General features: G+C 46.1%; 1 protein-coding gene across 1 annotated transcript in view; it reads right to left on the bottom strand.

The window, feature by feature from the left end:
* Window positions 1-26,037, bottom strand: part of AZIN2 (antizyme inhibitor 2) — a 38,385-nt gene extending 12,348 nt beyond the window's left edge. Inside the window, exons 1-7 of the mRNA XM_065927592.1 lie at window positions 25,869-26,037; window positions 24,011-24,184; window positions 10,748-10,920; window positions 9,614-9,748; window positions 8,674-8,839; window positions 6,269-6,431; window positions 4,710-4,822 (exon numbers count right to left, since the gene is read on the bottom strand). Of these exons, the coding sequence (XP_065783664.1) occupies window positions 4,710-4,822; window positions 6,269-6,431; window positions 8,674-8,839; window positions 9,614-9,748; window positions 10,748-10,920; window positions 24,011-24,184; window positions 25,869-25,973 (1,029 nt within the window). The 5' untranslated portion in view covers window positions 25,974-26,037. The remainder of the gene's footprint in view (window positions 1-4,709; window positions 4,823-6,268; window positions 6,432-8,673; window positions 8,840-9,613; window positions 9,749-10,747; window positions 10,921-24,010; window positions 24,185-25,868) is intronic.
* Window positions 26,038-27,836: the final 1,799 nt, after the last annotated feature.

The following is a 27,836-nucleotide window of genomic DNA, read 5'->3' as shown; positions in this document are numbered from 1 at the left end:
TCCTTGTCCTCGGAGGGTTTATAGTCTAGCAGGAGGGAGGGAAACAAAGAGGTAAATTATATACTATGTTATAATGTAATTTAAAAACAGATTAGGTGAGGGGTACAGGTATAACATTAAATAAGGTATACGGTGTCAGGGTGTAAGGAGATGACTTGTCAGCAAAGACCTAAAGGAGGTGAGGAGAGAACCAGGGTGGTACCTAGAAGAGAAGTGATCCGGTCAGAGGGGAAAGCTGGTGCAAAGGTGCTGAGGCAGGAATATGCCTGATGAATTCAGGGAGTTGCAAGGAGGCTAGAGTGATTAGAGTAGGATGAGCAAGGGGATGTGGGTGAGGGAGGTGGTGTGAGAGGTAACAGGATCAGGTCTCAAAGGGCCTTGGGAGATCCTGGAAGGGCTCTGGCTTTAATTCAAGTGAGACAGGAGCCCAAGCAGAGTTTCAGGTAGAAAAGAGACATGATTTGACTTACACTTAAAAAGGATCCCTCCCCGGGTGGCCGGAAAAAAAAAAAAAAAAAAAAAAAGGATCCCTCGGATTGGTGGGTTGACTGACTTTTACACTAAGTGAAATGGAAATTCCTGCTTTTACTTGTGTATTGACCTCTGAAGATTCCCTGCTAGCTTGTAAGTCAGGACACAGTCTTCTTTGTCAGTGGGGAGGCTGTTCAGAGTATCTAGTCTACCACATTGCTGGAAATAGAAGGCACCCCCTACCAGGTTTCTAAACATAGCACAAAGCTGTTGTCCAAAGAACAGGATAAAAACTAGAGATCATTGAAAAATAAAAGTAATGGATAGTATGGCAAAGCAGAAATAAAATAGGATTAGAAATCATTACTTAAGAATTTTTAAGACAAGAACTAACCAGATCCAGACCTGGAAAAGTACTACTGCAATGTATTCCAGATGAAATCCTACTTTTAAAACCATAAATAATTAGAATAAAATACAATGACAAGTGAGAGAACTTGATCTTGGCAACAAGGTGTCTCTGTACAGAGTGGGGTGATCAGAGTTTGTACCCCTGAATTTTGCTTCCGAAGATTCTCATAAAACTCCCATAGTACCTGCCCCTTCTGGAACCCTCCCTACCCCTAACTATACCTTGCATTTATGAAGTATTAACACACATTTATTGAACTGAATCTTTACACCCTACATATGTCATTTTAGACCACTCAGTGAATATTTAAAATGTTTATAAATAACAAGTATACCTGCCATATCAGTAAAGAAAATCATGTCCTGGAGAAGGCAATGGCAACCCACTCCAGGATTCTTGCCTGGTGAAGCCCTTGGACAGAGAAGCCTGGTGGGGTATGTCCGTGGGTCAAAAAAGAGTCAGACACAACTTGGTGACTAACCAAGACCATGCTAAAAATATTTTCAAGAGTAAAGGATATTTTCTTACCTCCATTGTTGCTTTTAAAATAGCATTTTAAAAAGATAAAATTAATATGCCCAAACATTGTTATAGAAGACAAAGTTACTAAGTTGTTAATAAAAGACAAAGTTACTAAGTTATTATACATCCCGGGCTTCTCTGGGGAGACAAAGGTTATATACTGGCTTCTAATTTAAAAGTATTCACTTTAGCAAACATGATTTGGCTTTGGTTGGCCTTTTATAGTTTACATAAAACAAAGCTGATTTTCCTCAATTCTATGATTTAGATATTTCCCATATTGAGCAAATAGTGAGATTTGAATTAATATAAAAAAGAAAACCATGTCTCACAATATGTTTTTTTTAAGTTAAAACAATGTGCACTATGACACTTAAAGAAATGAAAGTAAAATTTAACAATTGTCATCTCTGAATAGTGGGATTAGTGCATTATTACTTTTTGTGCTAAATTTTCTCCAGTAAATTTTCTGTGTATTTTATATATATATATATATTTACACACACACCATAAACATATGGTAAATCTATAACCGCAGAGCAGGTAGAAAGAGATAAATATCCTTACTATTAATTGCAGAACACTTAGTTAAGACATATGAGAGCATGTTGAAATATCTATGAAAGAAGGCTTTATACCTGTCAAAGAAACAAAAATGAAAGACTGAGGTATACCATTTCAGGTAAATTAGCCAACAAGAAAAAGGTCACAGCATGTAATGCTGGTGAGCTTATTGTGAAATAGCACTACTGGTAATAATACATATCAGTCCAAGTGTGGAGGAAAACAATCTAACAATACATATCAAGAGGAATAAAAATGCTTAAATCTTCTTACTCAGTAATCCTATTCCAGAGACTCACCATAAGAAAATGGTTTTTAAAAGGGAATATACTTTAAGCATGTACATTGAGCCAGCTACACAAAGAGACTAACAAAGAATATTTTTTTGACAGAGGATACTCAAAGAAACATGAATAACAAAAAATTAGCAATGCCCAAATGCTAATGAAGACATTTTACAAGGAGGCAGCAATTTTACAGGGAGACAATCATTTTATAGGAAAGTAGTTCAGAGTTTGATCTTTGGCAACAGACAGATAATCAAAGATGAGTAAGACATGAATCCTACCCCAAGGGTCTACAGTTTAAAACGCTGCCATTTATTACCTGTGTGACTTTGAGTAAGTTCCTTCACCTCCCTATGCCTCAGTTTTCTCAGCTGTAAAATCAACTATAAAAACCATTTATGAGGGAATATCTGAACACTCACTAGGTGACAAGGGATACTACGGGATTGCTTAGTTTTTAGTTTGATGATGATACTGTGTTTCTTAAGTCCTTATCTTTTAGACGGTAAGTACTAAAATATTTTTGAAAAAAGTACAGTAACATTTGTTCTGTACTTTTTGTACTTTTCTCATGACACTGTAGTCTGTGTACTTCTGTGTGTGTGTGTGTATCACACACACGTTTCTACTCGGCAAGATTGTATTTCCAAGGCACAAGCAATCCTTCCTCACCTACTACCTTCCGGAGACCTCAGTGCACATGAAAGGTGCTCAAATATTTGTTGAATTAAACAAACAAACAAACAAACAAAAAAGGCCGCACATATTCCAATGATGAGAAAAATACCCTGAAGCAAGGATTATGTTTAATATGACTTTTTTACCTGAGGTCCAAAATCAAAGTCCATGGGCACGAAGAACAGGGTACGAAGCTACTCTCCTGGCTAGTGAGGGGCACCTTCCTTGGGGAGGAAAGTGCAGATACCCTGGCCAGGCCGGGCCCTCCCGACACACTCCTAGCACAACCGTAGCTCATTTACTCTGTGCGCTGCCGTCTACACACTGTCTCCATGGCCACACTGCGGGCCCCACCCTAGGTATGGTCTCCTAAGTGGCTGACAGCCTGAAGAAGGAATCTGGGCACCCCCCAGAGGAGGAGCAGCACAGACCACTGAAGGAGTTAGGAACATCCTGGTGCCCAAGCCAGGAATACCAGCTGGAGATGATCCACGAGGCTCCTGAGGCAGGTGTGGTGCTGGGCTGGGACCACAGCCCTGCTCCTCGGAGGAGCTGATGAAGGGAACGGGGAGTGGGTCAGGGATGCTCTGCAAGAGGAAGAAGGGGCTGGGACTGGGAAGGGGACTAGGAAGCGACTGCTGCCTGCTGTGTAACCTGGGGCTTGTCTGGCCTAGGCCGGTCCTTCCCCTGTGCGGTAGGATGTGGGAGACCACAGGAATGCAAGCAACGCCAGTGCATCACTGTAGAAAACTGAATTCCTGAGCACTTCATCATCGGGGAGGCTCACTCAGACAACGATGCAGCTATGGAATGAGGACTCATCCAGTTGCAGGGGGGGGGGGGGGGCGCCTGGAGGAGGGAAGCTCCCTCTGCCTGCAGAAGAGGACAGGCAGGAAGAGCTACAAAGAGAAGCCCACATCTGGTTGACTCTGGGGGGGGGAAATGATGGAAAGAAAAACAACAGCACATATTGAAAGCTCACGGTGGTCTAGGTGCTGGTTAGGCACTTAAGCTTCCTTCCTGAAGCAGGACCACACAAAGTCCTGTGAAAACACAAGTGTGTCTGATTTTCTTTCCCCTCATAACGAAGCCCACTAAAACTGCCAAAGGCCCTGGGCTGGATTCGGCAGGCTAGGAGGAACGTTCTAACTATTCCTTTTCCCTTGTTAACATGGAAAAACTCAATAAAATGAATTTTGAGAGACTTCCCTGGTGATCCAGTGGTTAAGAATCTGCCTTGCAATGCAGGGGATGCAGGTTCGATCCCTGGTCAGGGAACTAAGATCCCACATGCTATGGGGAAACGAAACCCACGCAGCACAATGAAGACCCAGCCCACGAGCAGTGATCAGAGATGGATGTCAAGATAGACTCAGGAAGCTCAAAAACAGGAAACCAAACAGACAGCTGCTAGAGTTAGATGGCCTAAAATATTACATGGTCATCAAGAAGTGTGTTGTTAAAGATTTGTGAATGGCATGGGAAGAGTCACACCCCATATGAAGTGGAAAAAAATCAGGTTACAAATGAATATGATCCCAACTTTATGGGGGAAAAGTATAACACAATTTTTAAAAGACTGAAATCTAAATATTCAAGGGGTCTATCTCTATGTGGTGGAATTAGGGGTAATAAGCTTCTTCATTCTTAGTGTCTGTTTTCTCCAACAAATATGTTTTACTTTTTCAAAATTAGATAACAACACACACCAAAAAAAAGAATGTTATTTAAATGCACCCACACAATTGAAAACAGGCCCAGCAGGGCAGACTCACCTTCTGCAGGATGGGGGCAGGGCAGGTGTTGTCAAACAGGACTGAGTTGAAGATTCCATACACGCCCTCACTGAGATGGTACATGATGGTCTTGGGGGCGGAACCTGTTTCCTCTGCAGGGAGGGGAGGGATCGGGGTGGGGGGTGGGCACAAGCAGCATGTGAGGGGTGGGACAACGGCGGGCTCAGCAAGAAGACAGCAGGGCTTCCCCCTCCTCAGCTATGGGGCGGCTCCTGCCTCCTCCTGGGTTCATGACTGGGTTGGAAACACCTTGCAGCTGAGCAACCCTGCCTAGGACACACTCCAGGCTTGCATCTGAGCCCCCTGATGCCCCAGCAAAGGCTGAAGAGCAGCCCACCAGAACTCAGGACCCCAAGAGATTGAGTCACCAGCTCAGAAGCACACAATGGGGCAATGCATGAGCTGGAATGAGAAGTCGGGTCTCCAGGCTGGACTAGAGAATATAATCCCAGATCTGGAAAGGAGGCCAGAAGAATTCCATCCCAGTGCACACATACACACACAGAAGACCTTCCACCTGGAGCCCACCACCCGTCTCTGGGAAAAGCACCCAGACCTTCAGGCTGGGGGTCCCAGAGCAGAGAAAAAAGCTCTAAGATGAGAATCAGACCTCTTACTCAAGAGGCTGCTGGGAGGACTGATCTATCCAGAAGATCAGGGAGCAGCACTGATGTTGGCAGTGTGGACAGAGAAGCCTTGAGTCAGCCCGAAAGTGTTAGTCGTTTCAGTCATGTCCAGCTCTTTGCAACCCCACAGACTGTAGCCTGCCAAACTCCTCTGTCCATGAGTCAGCCTAGCCTAGACTTGAACCCTGGCACTGCCCCCTTCTCAGCTGTGTGACCTTGGGTGAGTGACTCAACCTCTTCATGCCTATGTTCTGTCATCTGCAAAATGGGCTTAGATCAATATAAGTTGTTGTCAACTGTTTTCATTATGTTGTGAGAAGCAGTAGGGTGAGTAAGAGCCTGGACTCTGGAAAGAAGACAAACATGGGGTTAAATGCAGGCTTTACCACTTACTAGCTCTTAAGCAATTCACTTGTATTCTCTCTGGCTCTCAATTTCCTCATCTGTACTATAAAATGTGTGCTCAGTCATGTCCAACTCTTTGCAACCCCATGCACTGTAGCCCGCCTGGCTCCATGGAATTTTCCAGGCAAGAATACCGCAGTGGGTTGCATTTCCTTCTCCAGGGAATCTTCCTAACCCAGGGATCGAACCCGTGTCTCTTGGGTCTCCTGCATTGGCAGGCAGGTTCTTTACCACTGCGCCACACAGGAAACCCATATACAATAGGTTTAATAAAGTATCTATTCTCCCCAAGGTTGTTTTGATCTCAGTCTTCATAAAATATAAATATGCATGGGGGAAAAAAAGATGCTAAAAGAGTGTCTTGGGGTGAGGAGACATGACTGTAAATTTCCTAAAGAGGGACCCAGTCTCCAGACTTCCCCACCCCCTAAAATCAGACCCAGCTCAGCCAACCAGCATCCTTGGCTTTAGGGAAGAACGAGCCTCCACTGCACACCTGGCACCTACCCTCCCTGCCTGGCTGATCCAGAAGAACCTCCTTCTTGGCGATGATGCTGACTGCCAAGGTGAAGGCTGAGGTCACGTAGTAGCGTCCCAGCTTGGCAAGGATGTCCACACCGCAGCCCTCCGGGAAGTACAGGTCCAAGGCTGAGTTGATCACAGAAGCAATCTGAGGGTGGAGAGACAATTATATGTTTGAAATGTGGGGTTTATACTGGAGACTAGCTACAGCTCCAAGTCTTACTTCTTGAAAGCAGCTTTGATTTCAGGAAGCAGAACTTGGCAGCTGCTAAGACCCCAGTTGGTAACCACAGACAGCTGGCCAAGGCAGGCAGGCAGACGGAGCAGGGTCAAGACCCTCACCCTTGAAAATCACCCTTCAATGCCCCCCACAATGGAAAAACGAACTTTTAATAGAACAGTTGGTACTCAGATGACAGAATCCATGATGCAGATCTTTCTTTCCTGAGTAACCAGTATGCTAAACAATTCATTTTTATAGACAAGACGGAGAAGGAAACAAAAGATCAAGGTCACCCCTAATTCTAACCCCAGATTAACCTATTCAGTGCTAACCTATTGGAATCACTCCTTTAATTCCTTTTTATACAAATCTGAAAACCTGATTTTTTATTATAAACATAAAAGGGCTATAAGTATACAGATTTTCATAACCTGCTTTACTCAAAAAACTGAATGATCTCTCCATGTATGTAAATCTATGTAAATTCTTTTCACGTAAGAATATACTGTAATTTACTCCGGGACCTCAAACAGGGGCTCTGTGACAATCTAGAGAGGTGGGAGGTTCAAAAGGGAGGGAACATATGTATATCTATGGCTGATTCATGTTGATGTTTGGCAGAAAACAAACTTCTATAAAGCAATTATCCTTCAGTTAAAACAATAAATAACTTTTTTTAAGTAATTAAAGAGAAAGATTTAAAAATAAAAATATTTTAACAAATCTCATTTGCATTTACCCAGAAAATACACTGGTATCACTGCCGTATGATAAAATATTTTTATAAAAACATTTTTATAAAAAATTATATCTTTATAAAAGTAAAAATATTTTACATAAAAAGAAAGAATGTACTGTAATTTAGCCAATCCCTGAGTGTTCATTGGACTGGGGAAGTCCACTGAACTTCCGTTATGAAGAATGTTGCAATGCTCATCTTTGAAGCTAATTCTTAGTGTCCATCACAGATTATTTCCTTAAATTCAGTTCTGAGATGTGAATATTCCAGAACCAGGCACTTACTAAGGAAAAGCGACCCCTAGTGGTTTCAGTGGGGGTTGCAATGACACATTTTTCCTGATTTAATCTTGGCATTCAGTCCCATCACTTCATGGCAAATAGATGGGTAAACAGTGGAAACAGTGACAGACTTTGTTTTTTTGGGCCCCCAAATCACTGCAGACGATGACTGCAGCCATGAAATTAAAAGACGCTTACTCCTTGGAAGGAAAGTTATGACCAACCTAGACAGCATGTTAAAGAGCAGAGACATTTACTTTGCCAACAAAGGTCTGTTTAGTCAAGGCTATGGTTTTTCCAGTAGCCATGTATGGATGTGAGAGTTGGACTATAAAGAAAGCTGAATGCTGAAGAATTGATGCTTTTGAACTGTGGTGTTGGAGAAGACTCTTGAGAGTCCCTTGGACTGCAAGGAGATCCAACCAGTCCATCCTAAACGAAATCAGTCCTGAATATTCATTGGAAGGACTGATGCTGAAGCTGAAACTCCAATACTTTGGCCACCTGATGCAAAGAACTGACTCATTTGAAAAGACCCTGATGCTGGGAAAGACTGAAGGCAGAAGAAGGGGGTGACAGAGGATGAGATGGTTGGATGGCATCACCGACTCAATGGACCTGAGTTTGATTAAACTCCAGGAGTTGGTGATGGACAGGGAGGCCTGGCATGCTGCAGTCCATGGGGTCGCAAAGAGTTGGACACGACTGAGTGACTGAACTGAAGTGAATCTTGCAGATGGGAAGGAGACAGATGGACTAGAAGTGTACAGAATGTTGGCTTTTCCTTCCTTTGCCTGACTTGATTTCTCATTATCCCATAGGAGGGTGAATAGGGCACACCCAGACCCTCAGAGAGCCTTATAACTTATGCAGACATGGCCCGGTTAAGCCTCATATATGTGCATGTTCAGAGTCCGGGCAGAGCTGGGTGTGCAGCCGGCCCTGCCGTGGACTCAAGAAATGAAGCAGCTTCTGTGAGCCTCAGTTTGCTCAGCTGTAACACAGGGTTAATAATGAGATAATCCAGGCAAAGCACCAAACACAGCGCATAGCACAGAGGACCCACTCACAGTGGGCTTCCTAGGACCACTGTAACACTCCCCCCAACCCCCACCCAGCCCAGCACAACCCTTGTGACCCCACTGACCTCTTCGAATCTCACTTTGGCGCCCTCCACTCCAGGGAAGCCGCCACCGAGGTCCAGGATGTGCATTCTGTGGCCCAGCTCAGCGCCCATTTCGAACACAAGCCGGGCGTCCGCAATGGACTGAGCGTAGGCCTGAGGGTCAGGACAGCCACTGCCAATGAGAAAACTGGGGAGGGAAGAAGAGTCTCTGCTTACACACAGGACCCCAGGTACCACCACTTCAGCCTCAGCCAGCAGCAGCCTTGCCCAAGCATGCCGGATGCTGTGCCCATTTTCCAGATGCAGTGACTATGGGCCTAAAAGGTTGAGTGGGTGCCAAGGGCCATGCGGCAAGTGAAGAGTGGACAAGAGACTAAATCCAAGGACCTTTGGCACTTGCTGTCCCTTCCGTCCCTCCACGCTGCCTCCTGGGAGGAGGGTTAGGGCCCCAGAGTCAGCCAGAACTAATGTACATTTCACTCAGCAGTGTGGCCAGCTATGCTTCAGTTTCCCCATCTATAAAGTGGGGATAAGGTCCCACAATTGCGGGACAATGTCTATGGAGCATTTAGCATGGTGCCTGGCCATCCTAAATCCAGAGCTTGGGAAAACTGTATCATCAGGTCATAGTTCTGGCTTCTTCCACATCCCCACCAGAAAAGCTGCAGAGAAAGGTGTGCCAGGATAACCTTTGGCTTCAGGCTGGGGACACTTCCTGCAAACCCAGGTCCCTCCTGGAACCTGCTGGGACAGGACTTTCTGCAGACTATGGGGTTGGGGCGGTGGGACACTCCAAACCTTCTTTCCAAAGGGAGGAAACTCTCAAATGGCAGAATTCCAGACCCAGGGACAGGCCTGCCTTGGGGGCCCTGGGGGAGGTCTCACACAGAATTGAGTAAGTCCTGGGAAAGCAGCAGGAGGCAGTGGGCATGGTTGGGGATGGCGGGGCTCCGGCACTCACCTCACACCTACCACCTCCACATGGTCCCTCTTGGCATTCTCAAGCAGGTGTCGGCAGGATTTCAGCGACGCTCCGAACTTGAGGCTCAGGCGACTCAGAGAGTGGGAGTCCTCAGTGGCAATGCAAAGAACCATCCTGAGGAGGGAGATATGGTGCAGCACCTCGGCGGGGGGCGGGAGCCCGCTTCCCCCACCCCAACCACGTTTTCTCTAGTCAAGGGGGATGAACCCTCATGGCTCAGAGCTATATCCAACCCCATAAGCCCCGGCCCCCTTCCTCCCCCTGCACAGCCAGTCAACCTCTGAGTCCTGTCCAATCCACTCCCTAAATGTCCCTGGACCCTTCCATGGGACCCCTGCCCTAGTCCCAACCTCACCAGTTTCCCCCTGGGAAGCCCTACTTCCTCCCAATCAGCCAGGCTTTTCCAACTTCTCTTGTATGGTGGGGTGGAGGGGACCATTTTTTTTTTTTAAACAGTCTTATTGAGAACGCCTGTATCCTCAATATGTGAAATAATCAAACCGGAAGCTGCTTTGGGTGAATCCGAGTGGCACCCCTCTTGGCGCCGCCCCCCAGTGTGTCCAGTGACCAGGTGAGGGGCACAGCCTGAAAAAGATGTCCAGCCCTGACCCCTTCCAAAGCCCACGTGCACTGGGGTCCCTGCCCTGTGACCAGCATCATAGACTTCTCCTTCACCCCTCGCCGCACATGGTATGATTCTGCCACGTCAATTTCTGCTTCTCCTGCAAACGCCCTGTGCTGCTTCCGGCCTCCATGTGCTTGCTCCTGCAGCTCCCTCTGATGCACTGTTTAGGCCCACTCCAGATGCCAGTCACCCCTCAAGGCCCACCTCAAATGCCGCCTCCTCCATGTAACTTTCCTGACCACTGCTCCCTCTGCCATGGCTCTGACCTCCCCAGTACCAGGGGCTTTGCCTGGACTATAGTAACCCATCATTTCTACCTCCACCCTAGTCAGGCTCTGGCATCCTGGGTCCAGCCCAGGAGTGCCCGCCCCAACCTCCTATGGCTATGGCCGGCTCCAGGGCAGGGTCCTCAGCCCCAGCCCTATTTCACCTACTCCCCCCACCCTCACCTGCAGCCCAGCCTCCCACCTGAGTGGTTCTCAGCTTACCTGGCCCTGGGGTGGCTTTTTACCACCTTTGCCAGCTCCATCTCGTTGTCAAAGCTCAGCAGTCGGACCCCGTGCTTGGCAGCATACTTGATGTGTGCAATTTGCTTACAGGGATTGGCATAGATGATCTTACTGGCGGGGACGCCAATATGCTGGACCAACTCCATCTCTGCCTGTGGGGTCCCAAAGGTGGTGGTGAGGAAGCGCCAGAGCCTGCTGGGCCCATGGAGGCCAAGGAAGCACAGATGAGGGGCAAAGTCATAGCTATGCCTAAGGAGGTCCATAAGAAGTGGGCCTCACTTTTAGACAACAGATATACAACAATCAAAACTCACACTGACTCCCCATTGACAAGAAGGGCTGCCACGTACAGCTGTGCAGGGGATGCACTGCACAATCCTAGGGAGGGTGGGGCCCCACATTCAGAGAATCGTGCATGCGTATTCAGTCACTCTATTGTATCCGACTGTTTGCAACCCCATGGACTGTAGCTCACCAGGCTCTGCTGTCCATGGAATTTTCCCAGCAAGAATACTAGAGTGGGTTGCCATTTCCTATTCCAGGGGATCTTCCCAACCCAGGGATCGAACCCGTGTCTCCTGTATCTCCTGCATTAATAGGCAGATTCTTAACCACTGCACCAGCCAGGAAGCTCCATTCAGAGACTGCGCAGTATATTGGCATGTTTATTACAACTTCTTAATGGTGAAGCATCTTACTCTGACAAAATCAGTATATTTATTTATAAGTGTCTTCAAGATATATTTTTTAATTCCCACAAAGGCAATGTACAGATTCATGGTGGCCCTGAAAACAGACTTCTGACACATTTTCCTGGAAGATTTAAATGGATAGAGAATATCATTTGATGTATTAGAAAGTTTGCCAGCTCAAGTCTTCTTGGCACAGGTCATCCCACATCCAAAGGCTGGCCCTATGTGTGGCACTGTGCTGGGTGCTCCAGCAAGGCCTCTTCCTCCTCACCTTTCCAGAACAGTGCTTCACCTGATTAATGCTGCATTAATGAAACAAAGCTAGTGGAGGTGATGGAATTCCAGTTGAGCTATTTCGAATCCTAAAAGATGATGCTATGAAAGTGCTGCACTCAATATGCCAGCAAATTTGGAAAACTCAGCAGTGGCCACAAGATTGGAAAAGGTCAGTTTTCATTCCAATCCCAAAGAAAGGCAATGCCAAAGAATGCTCAAACTACTGCACAATCGCACTCATCTCACACGCTAGTAAAGTAATGCTCAAAATTCTCTAAGCCAGGCTTCAGCAATACGTGAAACGTGAACTTCCAGATGTTCAAGCTGGTTTTAGAAAAGGCAGAGGAACCAGAGATCAAATTGCCAACATCCACTGGATCATCGAAATAGCAAGAGAGTTCCAGAAAAACGTCTATTTCTGCCTTATTGACTATGCCAAAGCCTTTGACTGTGTGAATCACAATAAACTGTGGAAAATTCTGAAAGAAATGGGAATACCAGACCACCTGACCCACCTCTTGAGAAACCTGTATGCAGGTCAGGAAGCAACAGTTAGAAATAGACATGGGAACAACAGACCGGTTCCAAATAGGAAAAGAAGTATGTCAAGGCTGTATATTGTCACCCTGCTTATTTAACTTATATGCAGAGTACATCATGAGAAACGCTGGGCTGGAAGAAGCACAAGCTGGAATCAAGATTGCCGGGAGAAATATCAATAATCTCAGATATGCAGATGACACCACCCTTATGGCAGAAAGTGAAGAGGAACTAAAAAGCCTCTTGATGAAAGTGAAAGAGGAGAGTGAAAATGTTGGCTTAAAGCTCAACATTCAGAAAACTAAGATCATGACATCTGGTCCCATCACTTCATGGCAAATAGATGGGGAAACAGTGGAAGCAGTGTCAGACTTTACTTTTTTGGGCTCCAAAATCACTGCAGATGGTGATTGTAGCCATGAAATTAAAAGATGCTTACTCCTTGGAAGGAAAGTTATGACCAATCTAGACAGCATATTAAAAAGCAGAGACATTACTTTGCCAACAAAGGTCTGTTTAGTCAAGGTTATGTATGGTCATGTATGGATGTGAGAGTTGGACTATAAAGAAATCTGAGTGCCAAAGAATTGATGCTTTTGAACTGTGGTGTTGGAGAAGACTCTTGAGAGTCCCTTGGACAGCAAGGAGATCCAACCAGTTCATCCTAAACGAAATCAGTCCTGAATATTCATTGGAAGGACTGATGCTGAAGCTGAAACTCCAATACTTTGGCCACCTCATGTGAAGAGGTGACTCATTGGAAAAGACCCTGACGCTGGGAGGGATTGGGGGCAGGAGGAGAAGGGGACAACAGAGGATGAGATGGCTGGATGGCATCATCGACTTGATGGACATGAGCTTGAGTAAACTCTGGGAGTTGGTGATGGACATGGAGGCCTGGCGTGCTGCGATTCATGGGGTCGCAGAGTTGGACACGACTGAGCGACTGAACTGAACTGAACTGAATGATGGTGGGCTGATGACGGTGTTGGTGATGAAAGTAACCATGGGCATGGAGCACCTACCACAAGGAGGCACCGAATGAGAGGCTTTACGTAGGCCTTGGCAAATTTTTCCCAGAAAAGGCCAGAGAGTAAATATTTCACGTTTTCTGAGCCAGTAGTTTCTGCACAGCTAAACTGCCTTTGTAACACCAAGCAGCCACAGATAAAGCACAAGTGAATGAATGTGGCCGTGGGCCAGGTAAACTCTACAAAACCCACCATCCATAATTTGTCAACACTTGTTTTAGATTCACTCATTTCCTCCTTACAATACCCTGCCAGAGGGGTATTAGCTCCATTCTACAGAGAAAAAAACATACTCAGAGAGGCCACACAGCAAGTAGGAGGCAGAAACAAATTTCAAACTCAAAGCTGACTCTCCATGATTAACAAGGAAGCAGTTTTGAAACATGGTTGAGACACAAGGCCGTCTTTAGCCATCCTGAGTTTGCAATAAGACGGTGTGTAATTTTAATGTAGCAACTTTTCAGCATGAGGTATTTATGTGCATTATCTCATGTGATGTCTGTAACTATCCTATGAAATATTTATGGCCACATCTTACAGAGGACGAAATTGAGTTCAAAGGAGCCCACTTGTCTGGGTGCCACAGTCAGCGAGTAGCAGAGGGAGAAACAAAGATCCCCCTCCAGAGCTGAAACTGCTATCATCAGAGCTTGCTTCCAAAGACCTTGCATCTCCGCAGATATGAAAATGTGGTTCTGCTCCTGGCTTCACCCATGAAGTGAGAGGAAGCAGCAGGGTAGCACTTTTGAGGACCTGTGGTTGAGCTTTGATTATAGTTATTTAAATAATAACCATTGTCACTCACTGAGGGATTACCATATGTCAGTCATTGCATTAAATATATTATAGACATTCTCATGTCATCCTCATAATAATCTTATGAGACAGACAGGGAAGAGAGGCTCTGAGAGGCCGCAAGTGACTTATTCAAAGTCACACGGCTTGCAAGTGGCACAGCTAGAATTCTAACCCAGGACTGTGTGACTTAAGCACACCGGCTCTCAACCACAGCGCTTCAGCGGAGAAGACACCCCGATGCTGCCCTCAAGTGATTCTTGAACATCGAGTCACCAGGCTCTGTGACAGGTGCTAACGAAAGCAAAGCTCTGAGTAAAGCAGACAGGGTCTCTGATTGTGCAGCTTTCGGACAGATGGGAGAGAAGGGGAGGAACGAATGGACACTGAATAATGACAGGATTACAAATAGACAGGAGCCATGGAGAAAAAGTATGGGGTACTAGAGAATGTGGGATGCAGAAACCTGGGTGAGAGGTGTGACAGGACGCTTTCAGAGGGTCAGAAATTTAAGCTGAGGAGAAAGTATGGGGAAAAGGGAACCCTCCTACCCTGCTGGTGGGAACGTAAATTGGTAATAGTCACTATGGAAAATAGCATGGAGGTTCCTTAAAAAAACTAAAAATAGAGCTGCCATATATATGATCCAGTAACCCCACTCCTGGGCATATATCCAGAAAAGATGAAAGCGGTAATTCGAAAAGATGCGTGCACCACAATGTTCATTGCAGCCCTGTTTATAATAGTCAAGGCATGGAAGCAACCTAAGTGTCCCATAACAGATGAAGAGATAAGGAAGATGTGGTAGATATACACAATGGAATATTACTCAGCTATAAAAAATGAAATCCTGCCACTTGCAGTAATGTGGATGGACCTACAGATTATCACAGTAAGTGAATAAGTTAGAGAAAGAAAAATACCATATGATATCACTTATATGTGGAATCTAAAATATGACATAAATGAACTTATTTACAAAACAGACTCAGACATAGAAAATAAACACACGGCTATCAAAGGGGAAGGTAGGGGAGGAATAAATTGGAAGTGTGTGATTGACAGATGCACACGTCCATATACAAAATAGGTAAACAAGTATTTACCATAGAGCACAGGGAACTATATTCAATATGTTGTAATAAACTATAATGGAAAAGAATTTTTAAAATATATATATATACACACACATACATATATAACTGAACCACTTTGCTGTACGCCCCAAACACACACAATATTGTAAATCAACTGTACTTCAATGAAAAAAAAAAAAAAGATTTAAGCTGAGCCCTGCAGGAGGAGTCGGCCAGGATGGAAGGGAAGGAAAGAATATCTCTGGTACAGGAAGCGGCCTGTGCGAAGGTTGAGAAAAGACTGTGCTCAGCCTGATGGAGGAACAGAGGATGTTGGTGTGGTCTGGGCAGGGTGACCAGTGCGGGAGGATGAGGTTGGAGGGAGGCAGGCAGAGCCAACGGGGAGACCAAGAAGGCTGATGTGGATTTATATTTGACACTGCAGGTTGGGTTATGGGAGACAATTTGAGGGGGTCTCAAGAGGGAAAAGGACATGGTCAGATGTGCATCTTGAAGGCAAGGCCTAAGTGCATGTCACTCTAGCCACCACGTGCAAACGGACCAAGGCAGGGCCTGGAAGGACCTCCCCAGGAGACATGACAGGCTGCGCTAGAAAAGGGGGGAGGGTGTGGTGTGGAGGCAGGGCTGGCAAGCTTGCTAATGGATGGCACGTGGGGACGTGGGGTAAGATGTCTGAGGGGGACTTCGCACCCAGCAGACCTAGGGGCCCCTCTTGAAGGGAAGACTGTGAGTGCACAATCTTTGAACACCCTGGGCTCCAGGAATCCTGTAGTATCAACTAGGAGTCTGCCTGCCAAGGCAGGGAAAAAGGGTTTGATCCCTGGTCCGGGAGGATCCCACGTGCTACAGCGTAACTGGGCCCATGTGCCACAGCTATTGAGCCCATGCTCTGCAACGAGAGGTCACCGCAGAGAAGCACTGCAACGAAGAGTAGCCCTGCTCCCCATAATTAGAAAAAGCCTGCAAAAGCAACGAAGACCCAGGGCAGCCAAAAAGTTAATTAAAAAAAAAAGAAAAACTGGAGAGGTGGTAGCATCTTGGGGATATTTGAAGCCATGGGAGGAGATGAAATCCCCTACGAAGATGGAGAGTTTATAAGAGAAGGGAGCCTGAGCTGGAATCCACAGGAACAATTCCAGCTAGAAAGGGGAGCAAGCTGGCATAGGACTGGCAGAGAGGGGAGGAGACAGCATCTCCAGAAGAGGCAGAACAATGCAGAGGTTACTATGCCATTCCTGCCAAGGTAACCCTGTCTTACAGTTCACATTTGTGCAGGAGACCCCTCCACTGGGAGGAGAGGCCTCCCAGAGGGTGGAGAGGCTCATAGCTGCCTCCACATGAGTCAGATTTGCTTCTGATGTCTTTAAAACCAAAAGCACAGGAGACTTCGCCTTGCCGTGCTTCACAGATATTGCGGTTTGTCTCTAAAATTGACAGTTTGTGGCAACCTTGCATGAAGCAAGTCTACTGGCACCATTTTTCCAACAGTGTTTGCTCACTTCATGTCTCACATTTTGGTAATTCTCTGGATATTTCAGACATTTTCAGTGTTACTGTATCTGTTATGGTGATCTGTGATCAATGATCCTTGATGTGACTATTGCTATTGTTTTGGGGTGCCAGGAACCATGCCTGTATGAGATGATGAACTAATGGATAAATGTTGTGTGTTCTGATGGCTCCACCCACTAGCCATTCCCCAACTCTCTCTCCCTCTTTTTGGGCCTCCCTATTCCCTGAGACATAACAACCCAACTATACTGAAATTAGGTCAATTAATAATCCTACAACCTCTAGGTGTTCAAGTGAAAGGTAGAGCCATCCCTTAAGAAACATCCACCCCAAACTTCAGCAACCACCACTCTGATCAACCACCAGGCATCAACATTGAAGCAAGACTGTCCACCAGCAAAAAGATTACAACTCACCGAAGGCTCAGACGATAGTTAGCATTTTTTAGAAATAAAATATTTTTGATTTAAGGTATGTGCATTTTACTTAAGGTATGTTTTTTTAAGACATAGTGCTACTGCACTTTTAATAGACTACAATATAGTATAACCATAGCTTTTATATGCACTGGGAAACCAAAATATTTATGTGACTCCTTTTATTGTGATCCTTACTGGAACCTAACCCACAATACCTCTAGTTATGCCTGTGTTTTTAAAAAGACTATATTTCAATAGATACAACTAGAAATTATACTAAGTGAAGTAAGTCAGAAAGAGAAAGACAAATACGATGTCACTTATATGTGGAATCTAAAATATGACACAAATGAACCTATCTAAGAAACAGAAATAGAATCAGGGACATAGAGAGGAAACTGGTGGTTGCCAAGGGGATGGGGTGTGGGAGAGGGTTGAATTGGGAGTTTGGGACAAGCAGATGCAAACTGGTATATAGAAAACAGATAACAAAGTCCTACTGTACAGCACAGGGAACTATATTCAATATCCTGTGATAAATCATAATGGAAAAGAATATGAAAAAGAACACATATATATGTATAACTGAGTTACTTTATTGTATAGCAGTAATTAATACAATATTTCAATGTAAATATACTTCAATTATAAATAAATTCTAAAAACTAAAAAAAAAAAAGAATGTGTTTCAAATGGGGAGTTACTATTCAATGGGTATAGTGTCAGTTCTGCCAGGTGACTAAGTTCTAGAGATCTACTGCACAACAGAGTGACTACAGTTAAAAATTTCCTGTTGTTCAGTCGCTCAGTTGTGTCCACCTCTTTGCGATCCCATGGACTGCAGCACGCCAGGCTTCCCTGTCCTTCACCATCTGAGTTACTTATACATGTAAAGATTTGTGAGGATAAATCTCACGTTAAAAGTTTTCTCCGCACACACACACATACACACACTCCAAAAAACAATACAAAACAAACAAAATCTTTTTTCATGGTGAGAGCAAAAAAAAAAAAAAAAACCAGGAGGATCAAGGACTGTCCCCTACAAGGTCTCAATGCATCAACACAGATCTCCAAAATCTGCTGAGTTTTAAAGCCACTGAGGCACAGTGCCTACCAGACGAATATTTTATATTTTGTTACAAAATCACAGCATACTTTGTATATTTTCTATGGATCATATTTGTAAGTATTTTTAGAATATAGCCACCAAACTCAAACTCAGAATGTTGATTATCTCCGGAGATATAAAGCCGATGTTCTACTTTTCTTTTGCAGATAAATCAATAGATTCTTTGAATAATTCAAAGTAAGTGTTTAGTATAAAGGGCTCATTGGATCCTGCAGATCACTGGGGACATTGGTAAGAGGAAATTCCTTGGAAAGATGAGTGGAGGTCAGAAAGCAGTGGCTTAAGGAGTGGGTGCTAAGGGAAAGAGAAAAGTGAGTACAGATGAGTGTAGAGAACTCAGTTTGGTTTTCAGGAGAGAGCAAGGGGTTGGACTGGAGGGGAAATGTGGTGTCCAGAGAAGGCTTTTTAAGATGGGAGGATGCTGAGGAAGACAACAAGAGAGGGCAAGGGATGGGGCAGGAGAGATGACATAAGGTCCTTGGGAAGGTGGGTGGGTGGACCAAAGCCCCACATAAGGAATGGTTGGTGCCCTTGACCCTGGAGCCTGTCTGGGGCATATCTGTACACAAAGCCCCAGCGCACGCCTGTCCCTTGGCCATGCATGTGCGTGCGTGCTTAGTCACATGCAATTCTTTGCGACCCCAAGGGCTATAGCCCGCCAGGCTCCTGTGTCTGTGGGATTTCCCAGACAGGAATACTGGAGTAGGTTGCCATTTCCTTCTCCAAACGGTCTTCCCAACCCAGAGATTGAACTCATGTCTCCTACGTCTCCTGCATTTGCAAGTGGATTCCTTACCACTGAGCCACTTGTGAAGCACCAAAGCATGAGGCTGTAAGGGTGGCCACCAGCTCTAGCCTACCAGAAGAGGGCAGCCTCAGCCTTCCAAGAAAAGCTGTACCATCTCGGAGTAAAAGCACCCAAGGGCTAGGTGATCCCACCTACCCAGGAGGGGTCCCATCTCTGCCATCGCCTCCCCAAGAACCTTCTGAAGACAGCAGCCATAAAGTCAGAGAGTCCCTCGCCGTTCTCAAGTGGCCCTTCCCTTTGCATCCCTCAAACCTCTGGGCCTCCTTTCCTTATATGCTAACTGCTTCCTCATGGGACTGTTGTCAGAATCGCCGTGATAATAATTACTTTACAGAGTTGTTTCGAGAATCAAATGAGATCATGTACAGAAACTGCTTGGCAAAGAGCCTGGCACAACAGATGCCCTCAGCAAACAGTAGATGCTTTTAACGCTCCCCACTGACTTCTAAGCCCTAATACCCCATAGTTCTGCTCTTTGAAGGCCAGCACAGGGCCCACCTCTAGGTTTCCAGAAGCAGAGGAAGTCTAGTCAGTGAGGTTTGGTCTTGTTCTTCACCTCCAGACCAAGCAGGCTGGAAAAGGGTCCCCTTCCGCCTCGGTCAGAGCAGAGACTTCAAGAGCTGCAAAGGGCAATTCCTGGCTCTGCCATCAGCAAGTTCGGTGCAGCTGGCCCCAATTTCCTCAACTGCAAAATGTCAATCTCCCCCTCAGATACCTCACCAGGTCTTATGTAGGGCATGCATGGAACTAGGTGTGCAAAACAAGAGCTGATGCAAAGGGGCTTCATGGGTGACAAAAGAGAGACTCATCAATCACTAAAGACACTAATGTGTATCTCTGATAAAGGTGACATGCTCATTCCAACTCCCACCATTGGTGCACACCTTTCTTCCACCTGGAATCCCTTGATCCCTGCACACCGCCCAGGCAAACTGTCTGTCTCCTCCAGGATTCCTTTCTAGAATCCTTACAACACCCAGCCATACTGCTGATCAGGATTTAAAAGGGGTTCCCTCTCAAAACAATCATTACTAACCATTAAAAAAAAATAACAGTAATAACAATATCACAAACCAATGCCCACCAGGCTTGCTCCCACCTCAGGGCCTTTGCACTTGATGGTTCTTTTGCCTGGAATGCTCTTCCCCTAGTTATTCACCTGGATTTTTCCTTTGCTTTCTTCAGAACAGTGTTCAGATCTCAGTGAAGCCTTCCTTGGCCAAACTTTCTGAAAGTACAACCCTGTCTCCCAACAACCATGTCTCTTCCCTACTTCCCTTTTCCACCTTAATTTTCTCCATAGCATTTACTACCTAAAGTACCACAGATTTTCATTGTTTGCTTGTTATTTAGAAAGCAAGTCCCATGAAGGAAGAATCTTTTTTTTGTTTTGGTCACTTGCTAAGTCCCACTGAGAAAAGTACTTGACCCCACAGTAGGTGCTCAGTAAACACTTGCTGAATGCATAACTATGTCAAACTGTCTATGTCTCGGAGGAAACTATTTCTCATAGGAAACAATAGCTAAAAGACTTTATCAAGTGAGAACAGAACGAAGATGGATAAGCTGTGCATTCTACTCAATGACAACAGAGTCTGTTTTACTCAATACTGTATTGCCAGCTGAGGAAGGCTTTCTTTTTTTTTTTTTTTTTTTTCGAGGAAGGCTTTCTTATCTCTCCCTGCTATTCTTTGGAACTCTGCATTCAAATTGGTATATCTTTCTTTTCTCCTTTGTTTTTCACTTCTCTTCCTTTCACAGCTATTTGTAAGGCCTCCTCAGACAGCCATTTTGCTTTTTTGCATTTCTTTTTCTTGGGGATGGTCTTGATCCCTGTCTCCTGTACAATGTCATGAACCTCTGTCCATAGTTCATCAGGCACTCTGTCTATCAGATCTAGTCCCTTAAATCTACTTCTCACTTCCACTGTATAATCATAAGGGATTTGATTTAGGTCATAACTGAATGGCCTAGTGGTTTTCCCCACTTTCTTCAATTTAAGTCTGAATTAGGCAATAAGGAATTCATGATCTGAGCCACAGTCAGCTCCCAGTCTTGTTTTTGCTGACTGTGTAGAGCTTCTCCATCTTTGGCTGCAAAGAATATAATCAATCTGATTTCGGTGTTGACCATCTGGTGATGTCCATGTGTAGAGTCTTCTCTTGTGTTGTTGGAAGACGGTGTTTGCTATGACCAGTGCATTCTCTCGGCGAAACTCTCTTAGCCTTTGCCCTGCTTCATTCTGTACTCCAAGGCCAAATTTGCCTGTTACTCCAGGTGTTTCTTTGACTTCCTACTTTTGCATTCCAGTCCCCTATAATGAAAAGGACATCTTTTTTGGGTGTTAGTTCTAGAAGGTCTTGTAGGTCTTCATAGAAATGTTCAACTTCAACTTCTTCAGCGTTACTGCTTGGGGCATAGACTTGGATTACCATGATATTGAATGGTTTGCCTTGGAAATGAACAGAGATCTGGTCGTTTTTGAGATTGCATCCAAGTACTGAATTTCAGACTCTTGTTGACTATGACGGCCACTTCATTTCTTCTAAGGGATTCCTGTCCACAGTAGTAGATAAAATGGTCATCTGAGTTAAATTCACCCATTCTAGTCCCTTTTAGTTCGCTGATTCCTAGAATGTCAACATTCACTCTTGCCATCTCCTGTTTGACCACTTCCAATTTGCCTTGATTCATGGACCTAACATTCCAGGTTCCTATGCAATATTGCTCTTTACAGCATCAGACCTTGCTTCTATCGGACCTTGCTTCTATGCTCAATAAAGAACAGAAATGGTATGGACCTAAGAAGCAGAAGATATTAAGAAGAGGTGACAAGAATACACAGAAGAATTATACAAAAAAGATCTTCATGACCCAGATAATCACGATGATGTGATCACTCACCTAGAGCCAGACATCCTGGAATGTAAAGTCAAGTGGGCCTTAAGGAAGCATCACTATGAACAAAGCCAGTGGAGGTGATGGAACTCCAGTTGAGCTATTTCAAATCCTAAAAGATGATGCTGTGAAAGTGTTGCACTCAATATGTCAGCAAATTTGAAAAAGTCAACAGTGGCCACAGGACTGGAAAAGGTCAGTTTTCATTCCAATCCCAAAGAAAGGCAGTGCCAAAGAATGCTCAAACTACTGCACAATTGCACTTATCTCACACACTAGTAAAGTAAGGCTCAAAATTCTCTAAGCCATGCTTTAGCAATACGTGAACCGTGAACTTCCAGGTGTTCAAGCTGGTTTTAGAAAAGGCAGAGGAACCAGATATCAAATTGCCAACATCTGCTGGATCATCGAAAAAGCGAGAATTCCAGAAAAACATCTATTTCTGCTTTATTGACTATGCCAAAGCCTTTGACTGTGTGGATCACAATAAACTGTGGAAAATTCTGAAAGAAATGGGAATACCAGACCACCTGACCTGCCTCTTGAGAAACGTGTAATGAGGTCAGGAAGCAACAGATAGAACTGGAAATGGGAACAACAGACTGGTTCCAAATAGGGAAAGGAGTACGTCAAGGCTGTATATTGTTGCCCTATTTAATTAACTTATATGCAGAGTACATCAGGAGAAACACTGGGCTGGATGAATCACAAGTTGGAATCAAGATTGCCAGGAGAAAAATCAATAACCTCAGATATGCAGATACTACCACCCTTATGGCAGAAAGTGAAGAACTAAAGAGCCTCTTGATGAAAGAGGAGAGTGAAAAGTTGGCTTAAAGCTCAACATTCAAAAAACTAAGATCATGGCATCTGGTCCCATCAATTCATGGCAAATAGATGAAGAAACAGTGGAAACAGTGGCTGACTTTATTTTGGGGGGTTCCAAAATCACTGCAGATGGTGATTGCAGCCATGAAATTAAAAGACGCTTACTCCTTGGAAGGAAAATTATGTCCAACCTAGACAGCATATTAAAAAACAGAGAATTATTTTGTCAACAAAGATCCATCTAGTCAAGGCTACAGTTTTTCCAATGGTCATGTATGGATGTGAGAGTTAGACTATAAAGAAAGCTGAGTACTGAAGAATTGATGCTTTTGAACTGTGGTGTTGGAGAAGACTCTTGAGAGTCCCTTGGACTGTAACAAGATCCAACCAGTCCATCCTAAAGGAGATCAGCCCTGGGTGTTCCTTGGAAGGACTGATGTTGAAGCTGAATCTCCAATACTTTGGCCACCTGATGGGAAGAGCTGACTCATTTGAAAAGACCCTGATGCTGGGAACGATTGCGGGCAGGAGGAGAAGGGAATGACAGAGGATGAGATGGTTGGATGGCATCACCGACTCAATGAACATGAGTTTGAGTAAACTCCGGGAGTTGGGGATAGACAGGGAGGCCTGGCGTGCTGCAGTCCATGGGGTCGCAAAGAGTTGGACATAACTGAACGACTGAACTGAACTGAACTGTATTGCCAGCCCTACCTAGCAGAGTGTATAACACATTGCAGGAGTGAAATGAATAGAGATAGTAAATAAACAAATCTAAAGAGAGCAGAAGGATAGCATTAATCAAATCAGAAAGGCAGCAGAACTGGCAAAAATAACAAAACTCTAAGAGGATTAGTTAAAAAAAAAATACAGTCACACCTTAATATTATAAAAGAAAAAAATAAAACCAATGATAAAAAGGTGTTTTTGTTTTGTTATGTCTTAATTAGAAGAATATCACATACAGCTCTATGCCAAGAAGTTTGAAAATCTCCATTAAAAAGGTGACCCACCTGCCCAGGGACACATGTAGTTCCAATGCAGAACTTCAAGGCTGGCAAATTCTTCCCTCATCCCTTAAACTCCTCCCAGAGGACACGGGCCAATCACAGGTCACCCCTGCTTCCCCTGGTCCACCTGACTGCATCAGCTGCAAGCGGGCCAGGTGTGCACTTTCAGTAAGTCAGTGTGCAGGTCAGGGATGGGAGGCTCACCTTGTTGGCACAGCTGAAGCCCAGCCCCAGCTCGGCCAGGACCTTCAGCACGCCCGGGCTGCTGTTGCACTTGACAGCGTAAAAGGATCGGACTCGAGGCAGGCACTTCAGAAAGCAGAAGTGCTTCCTCACCACGGCACCCAGGTCGGCCATGAAGAAGGCAGCGACCTCTTCCTGTACAAGAAGAAGGGTGAAGATGAAACCCCACTCAGCTCCCTGCTAGTGCATGCCACGTTCCCCCCAAGTACCCCACTCTAAAATTCTCTGGGGCTCCCCAAGCCTACAGGATGTTCGAGGTTCTGTGATCCAGCTCCAGTCCCTCCCCTCACAGCAGCTCAAACTCCAGCTCTGTCTTCCATCATTTTCCACCTCCCAGCCTTTATTGTCACCATGCCTCCAGGTAGAATACCCTTCCCCCGTAGGAGTCTGACAAATTCTTGATCTATCTTCAAGTTTCAGCTGAAATGCCACCTGCCCCGAAACCAATAAGGCAACTTTGCCTTTATTGCTAGCAATGCATTTTGCACATGTCGCCAAAGTATCAGAACTGGTTATATATATACATCTGTCTCCTCCAGATCAGTTCCTTGAAGACCAAAGCTATGGCCTCCAGTCACTGGCTTTCACGTTTAGGCATTCAATGAAGCCTTGAGGTAGTTCCACTGTCACAGCAGCCCAAGCCTGTGGATAACTGTCTGCTGAGGGTTGGATGTGTATGAGGCCATGGGTGAGACCACATTATTTAAACCTTTCCTGCGCCTCAGTTTCCCTTTTACGAAACACCTTTTTACTGATGCCCACTTGGCATCTGATCAAGCATATTTATGCAAATATGCTAAATAAGGTACAAAGATGAACAGACAGGGCTCCAGCCGTGAAGGGGCTTGGGTCTGGACAAGAACTAGCCCTGCAAGCAATTACAAGCCCATTCAGGAAATACTAAGCAGGAGTTTCTCCAAAATGCAGAGGGAGAAGTACAAAACTGCTTGGGGCAATCAGGAAGAGGTGATACAGATGAGTGATAAGTAAAGAGAAGAAATAGGTAAGAGGCAGAGAGGCTGGGAGAAGGGTGTTCCAGGCAGAAGGAACAGCCTGGACAACAGTGATAATGGAGCACATGGAATCATCGGGGAATATGAGCAGAGTAGTTCAGTTCAGAAGGAGCACAATACATACCCTGGGAAAAGCCAGAAATGGGGCTATGAAGGCAGAGGGGTTCTGACTTGGATCCTGTAGGCAGTGGGAAACTGCCAAAGAATTTAGATTTTGAGCAGGGCTGTGATAACGTTGGAGAGGGTGGGACGAGGCAGGGAAAAGATTAGGGGGGTTATTGAGAGAAGAGGCCTAAACTACAAAGTGAGGTTCCAGAAGAGCACATGTGTGCGTGCTAAGTCCCTTCAGTTGTATCTGACTCGGCGACCCTACGGACTGTAGCCTGCCAGACTCCTCTGTCCATGGGGATTCTCCAGGCAAGAATACTGGAATGGGTTGCCATGCCTTCCTCCATGGGATCTTCCTGACCCAGGGATTTAATCCTCCTGTCTTATGTCTCCTGCACACTGAAGGGTAATTTAAGGAGGCTGAATTTACAGAACTTGGTGGTGCCCAGGTGTGAGAGAGGAAGTGAGGATTCCCAGGTTTCTGACTTAGAGGGCTGGGTAGATGATGGTAGTGTTGTTCATGAAAGTGGAGGACATAGGAGGGGCAGGATTGGGGCAAGGACCAGGAATTTGCAGATAAAATGAGCTCCTCTCTTGCGAACAGCAAGGATTGAATACCAAATGAGTGAAAGAACCAGATGAGGGCCCTAGGGGGCAGCTGTGAGATATAGGTCCCGCCCCCACCCCCAGACCCTCACCGTGGTGGCCTGTGAGGCCCCCAGAGTGAGCTCCTCCAGCAGGTCTCGGGTGCTGAAACCCTCCTCCACCATCACAAAGTCCGTTTCTCTCAGGTAGCCAGCCATGCCGAGGAGGAGGACCCGATGGGCTGGATGGAGTTGCCGCTGCCTCCGGCCGCCTTAGAAAGTATGCAACACACTGCAGGAGGAGAGTGAGGGGAGGCTGGGGGACTGGCCTCAGCTGCGCCCCCCACCTCCCCAAGCCAGGGCACCCAGTCCTGTCACACCCTGCCCCCAGCACAAGCCTGGGGAGCTTAGGTTCACTGGGCAAGGGAGGACGATCAGGACTTCTGGCCTGGGACAAGGTATTATATGCCTAGATGTCATTGCCTCTCCGAGCCTCGGTTTCCCCATCTGTAAAATGGATGAATTGCTTTGGCGATCCTTTCCAGTTCTGAAATTAGGGTTTTGGTTAAAAGGAAAAGAATGAGAGGGAAAGGGCAGGGCAACCGAGGGGAGAAGTTTCCAGGGGCGTCCCTCCTCCCATCGTGACCACGCCCACTTAAAGTGGCTGCAGGTGGCCCCACTAAGGAGTCTCAGCTCTCTGACCCTGGATACTCCCGACCCCCTCTCAGAGCCTAGTTTCACCGTTTGTAAAGTCGGGGGGCAGACTAGTCCTGACGTGCTAGGATTCTAAGCGTGCATGGGAGCTCCACATGGTGGGTGGGGGCCGCGGGCTGAGGTTCTGTCCTGGGGAGCCCTCCTGAGTGCAGAGCCGAGGTCCCGCCCCCACAAAACCCCCTTACCAAGCCCCGTGCTCCTTCGCGGGGGCCAGAGCCAGGCGCGCTGCTAGGGGGGGTCGCCGGTGACCTCGAAACTTGTGCAACACCCCGAGAAGGAGTGGCAGTTGCGGAGCCGAGGCCCCTGCTGAGAGGAGGTAAGAGTAGCCAGGGAGCAAGTCAGCATCGGAGCCGAGAGCGCCCGCTCCCGAGGCTCCCCGAGGGTCTCCCCGCACTCGCCTTAAAACGCATTTACACGGCTTCGGCCCATAGGTCTCCCCAGCGAGTGAATCGGGTCCTCGGCGCCTCCGCTCGCTCGCTCCCCCCGGCTCGGGCCCCGCGGCCTGCGCCCCGCCCGCCTAGCAGCCACCGACCCCCACGCCCCGCCTTCCACCCGCTACCCACTTATATAAGCCCCGCCCAGACCCCGCCCCTGGCACATAAGCCCCGCCTCCACTCGGCGGGGCCCCTCCGTAGTCCTGGCAACTGGGTGCCGCCATCCCATTGGTCGATTCCGACATAAAGCCTTCAACTCTGCTAGCCAGCTCCGCAAACCTGAGCCTCAGTCCCGCGGAGACCCCACCGCGACTCCCCTATGCTGGTAAATCGGCACTGCAGGACCGCCAGCTCAGAATTCTGAACGTCTACTCAATGGGATCTTTAACTCCTGGATCTTGGGTCTTAGAGAATGGGCAGAAAGCCAGGAGATTTACTATTCGCTCTAAGAAGCCTTTTCTGACGGTGCCTCTCCTCTCTGATCTGGTGAACTGCCCACTCGTCCCTGGAAGCCCAGGTCAAATGTCATCTCCTTGTATTACTTTTCTCATCAAGTCGTTTTCATTTGTCTCGTCCAGCATCCTTCAACTCAAAACCCAGATGAAATGTCTTCAGTGGTGCTTCTTGTCATTTTCCCAGCTCAGGGCAATCCCTCCCTTCATCCTATCTTCTGAATCGGGCAAACTCCTACTCATTTCTCAACTAAAATGTGTCCCCCTCTCCAAGAAGCATTCTCTGACTTTCTCAAGAGTTTCTTCTTTTATATCTAATGAACTCCTGCTCCTGCACATCCATCAAAGTCCAGTATGTCACCTCCCCCGTTGAGCCTACCAAGACTTCCCTAGCTTGGAGGAGAAGCGATGGAACTCACAGCACTTACATCTGGGTGGACTCCTTGCTTTTACCGCTTTTGTTATCCATAGCATGAGATTCC

Source organism: Muntiacus reevesi, chromosome 3 (assembly GCF_963930625.1).
Source record: "Muntiacus reevesi chromosome 3, mMunRee1.1, whole genome shotgun sequence".
Taxonomy (NCBI): Eukaryota; Metazoa; Chordata; class Mammalia; order Artiodactyla; family Cervidae; genus Muntiacus; species Muntiacus reevesi.
The sequence above is the reverse complement of the archived record's forward strand: the minus strand, read 5'-3'. Positions and strand labels throughout refer to the sequence as shown.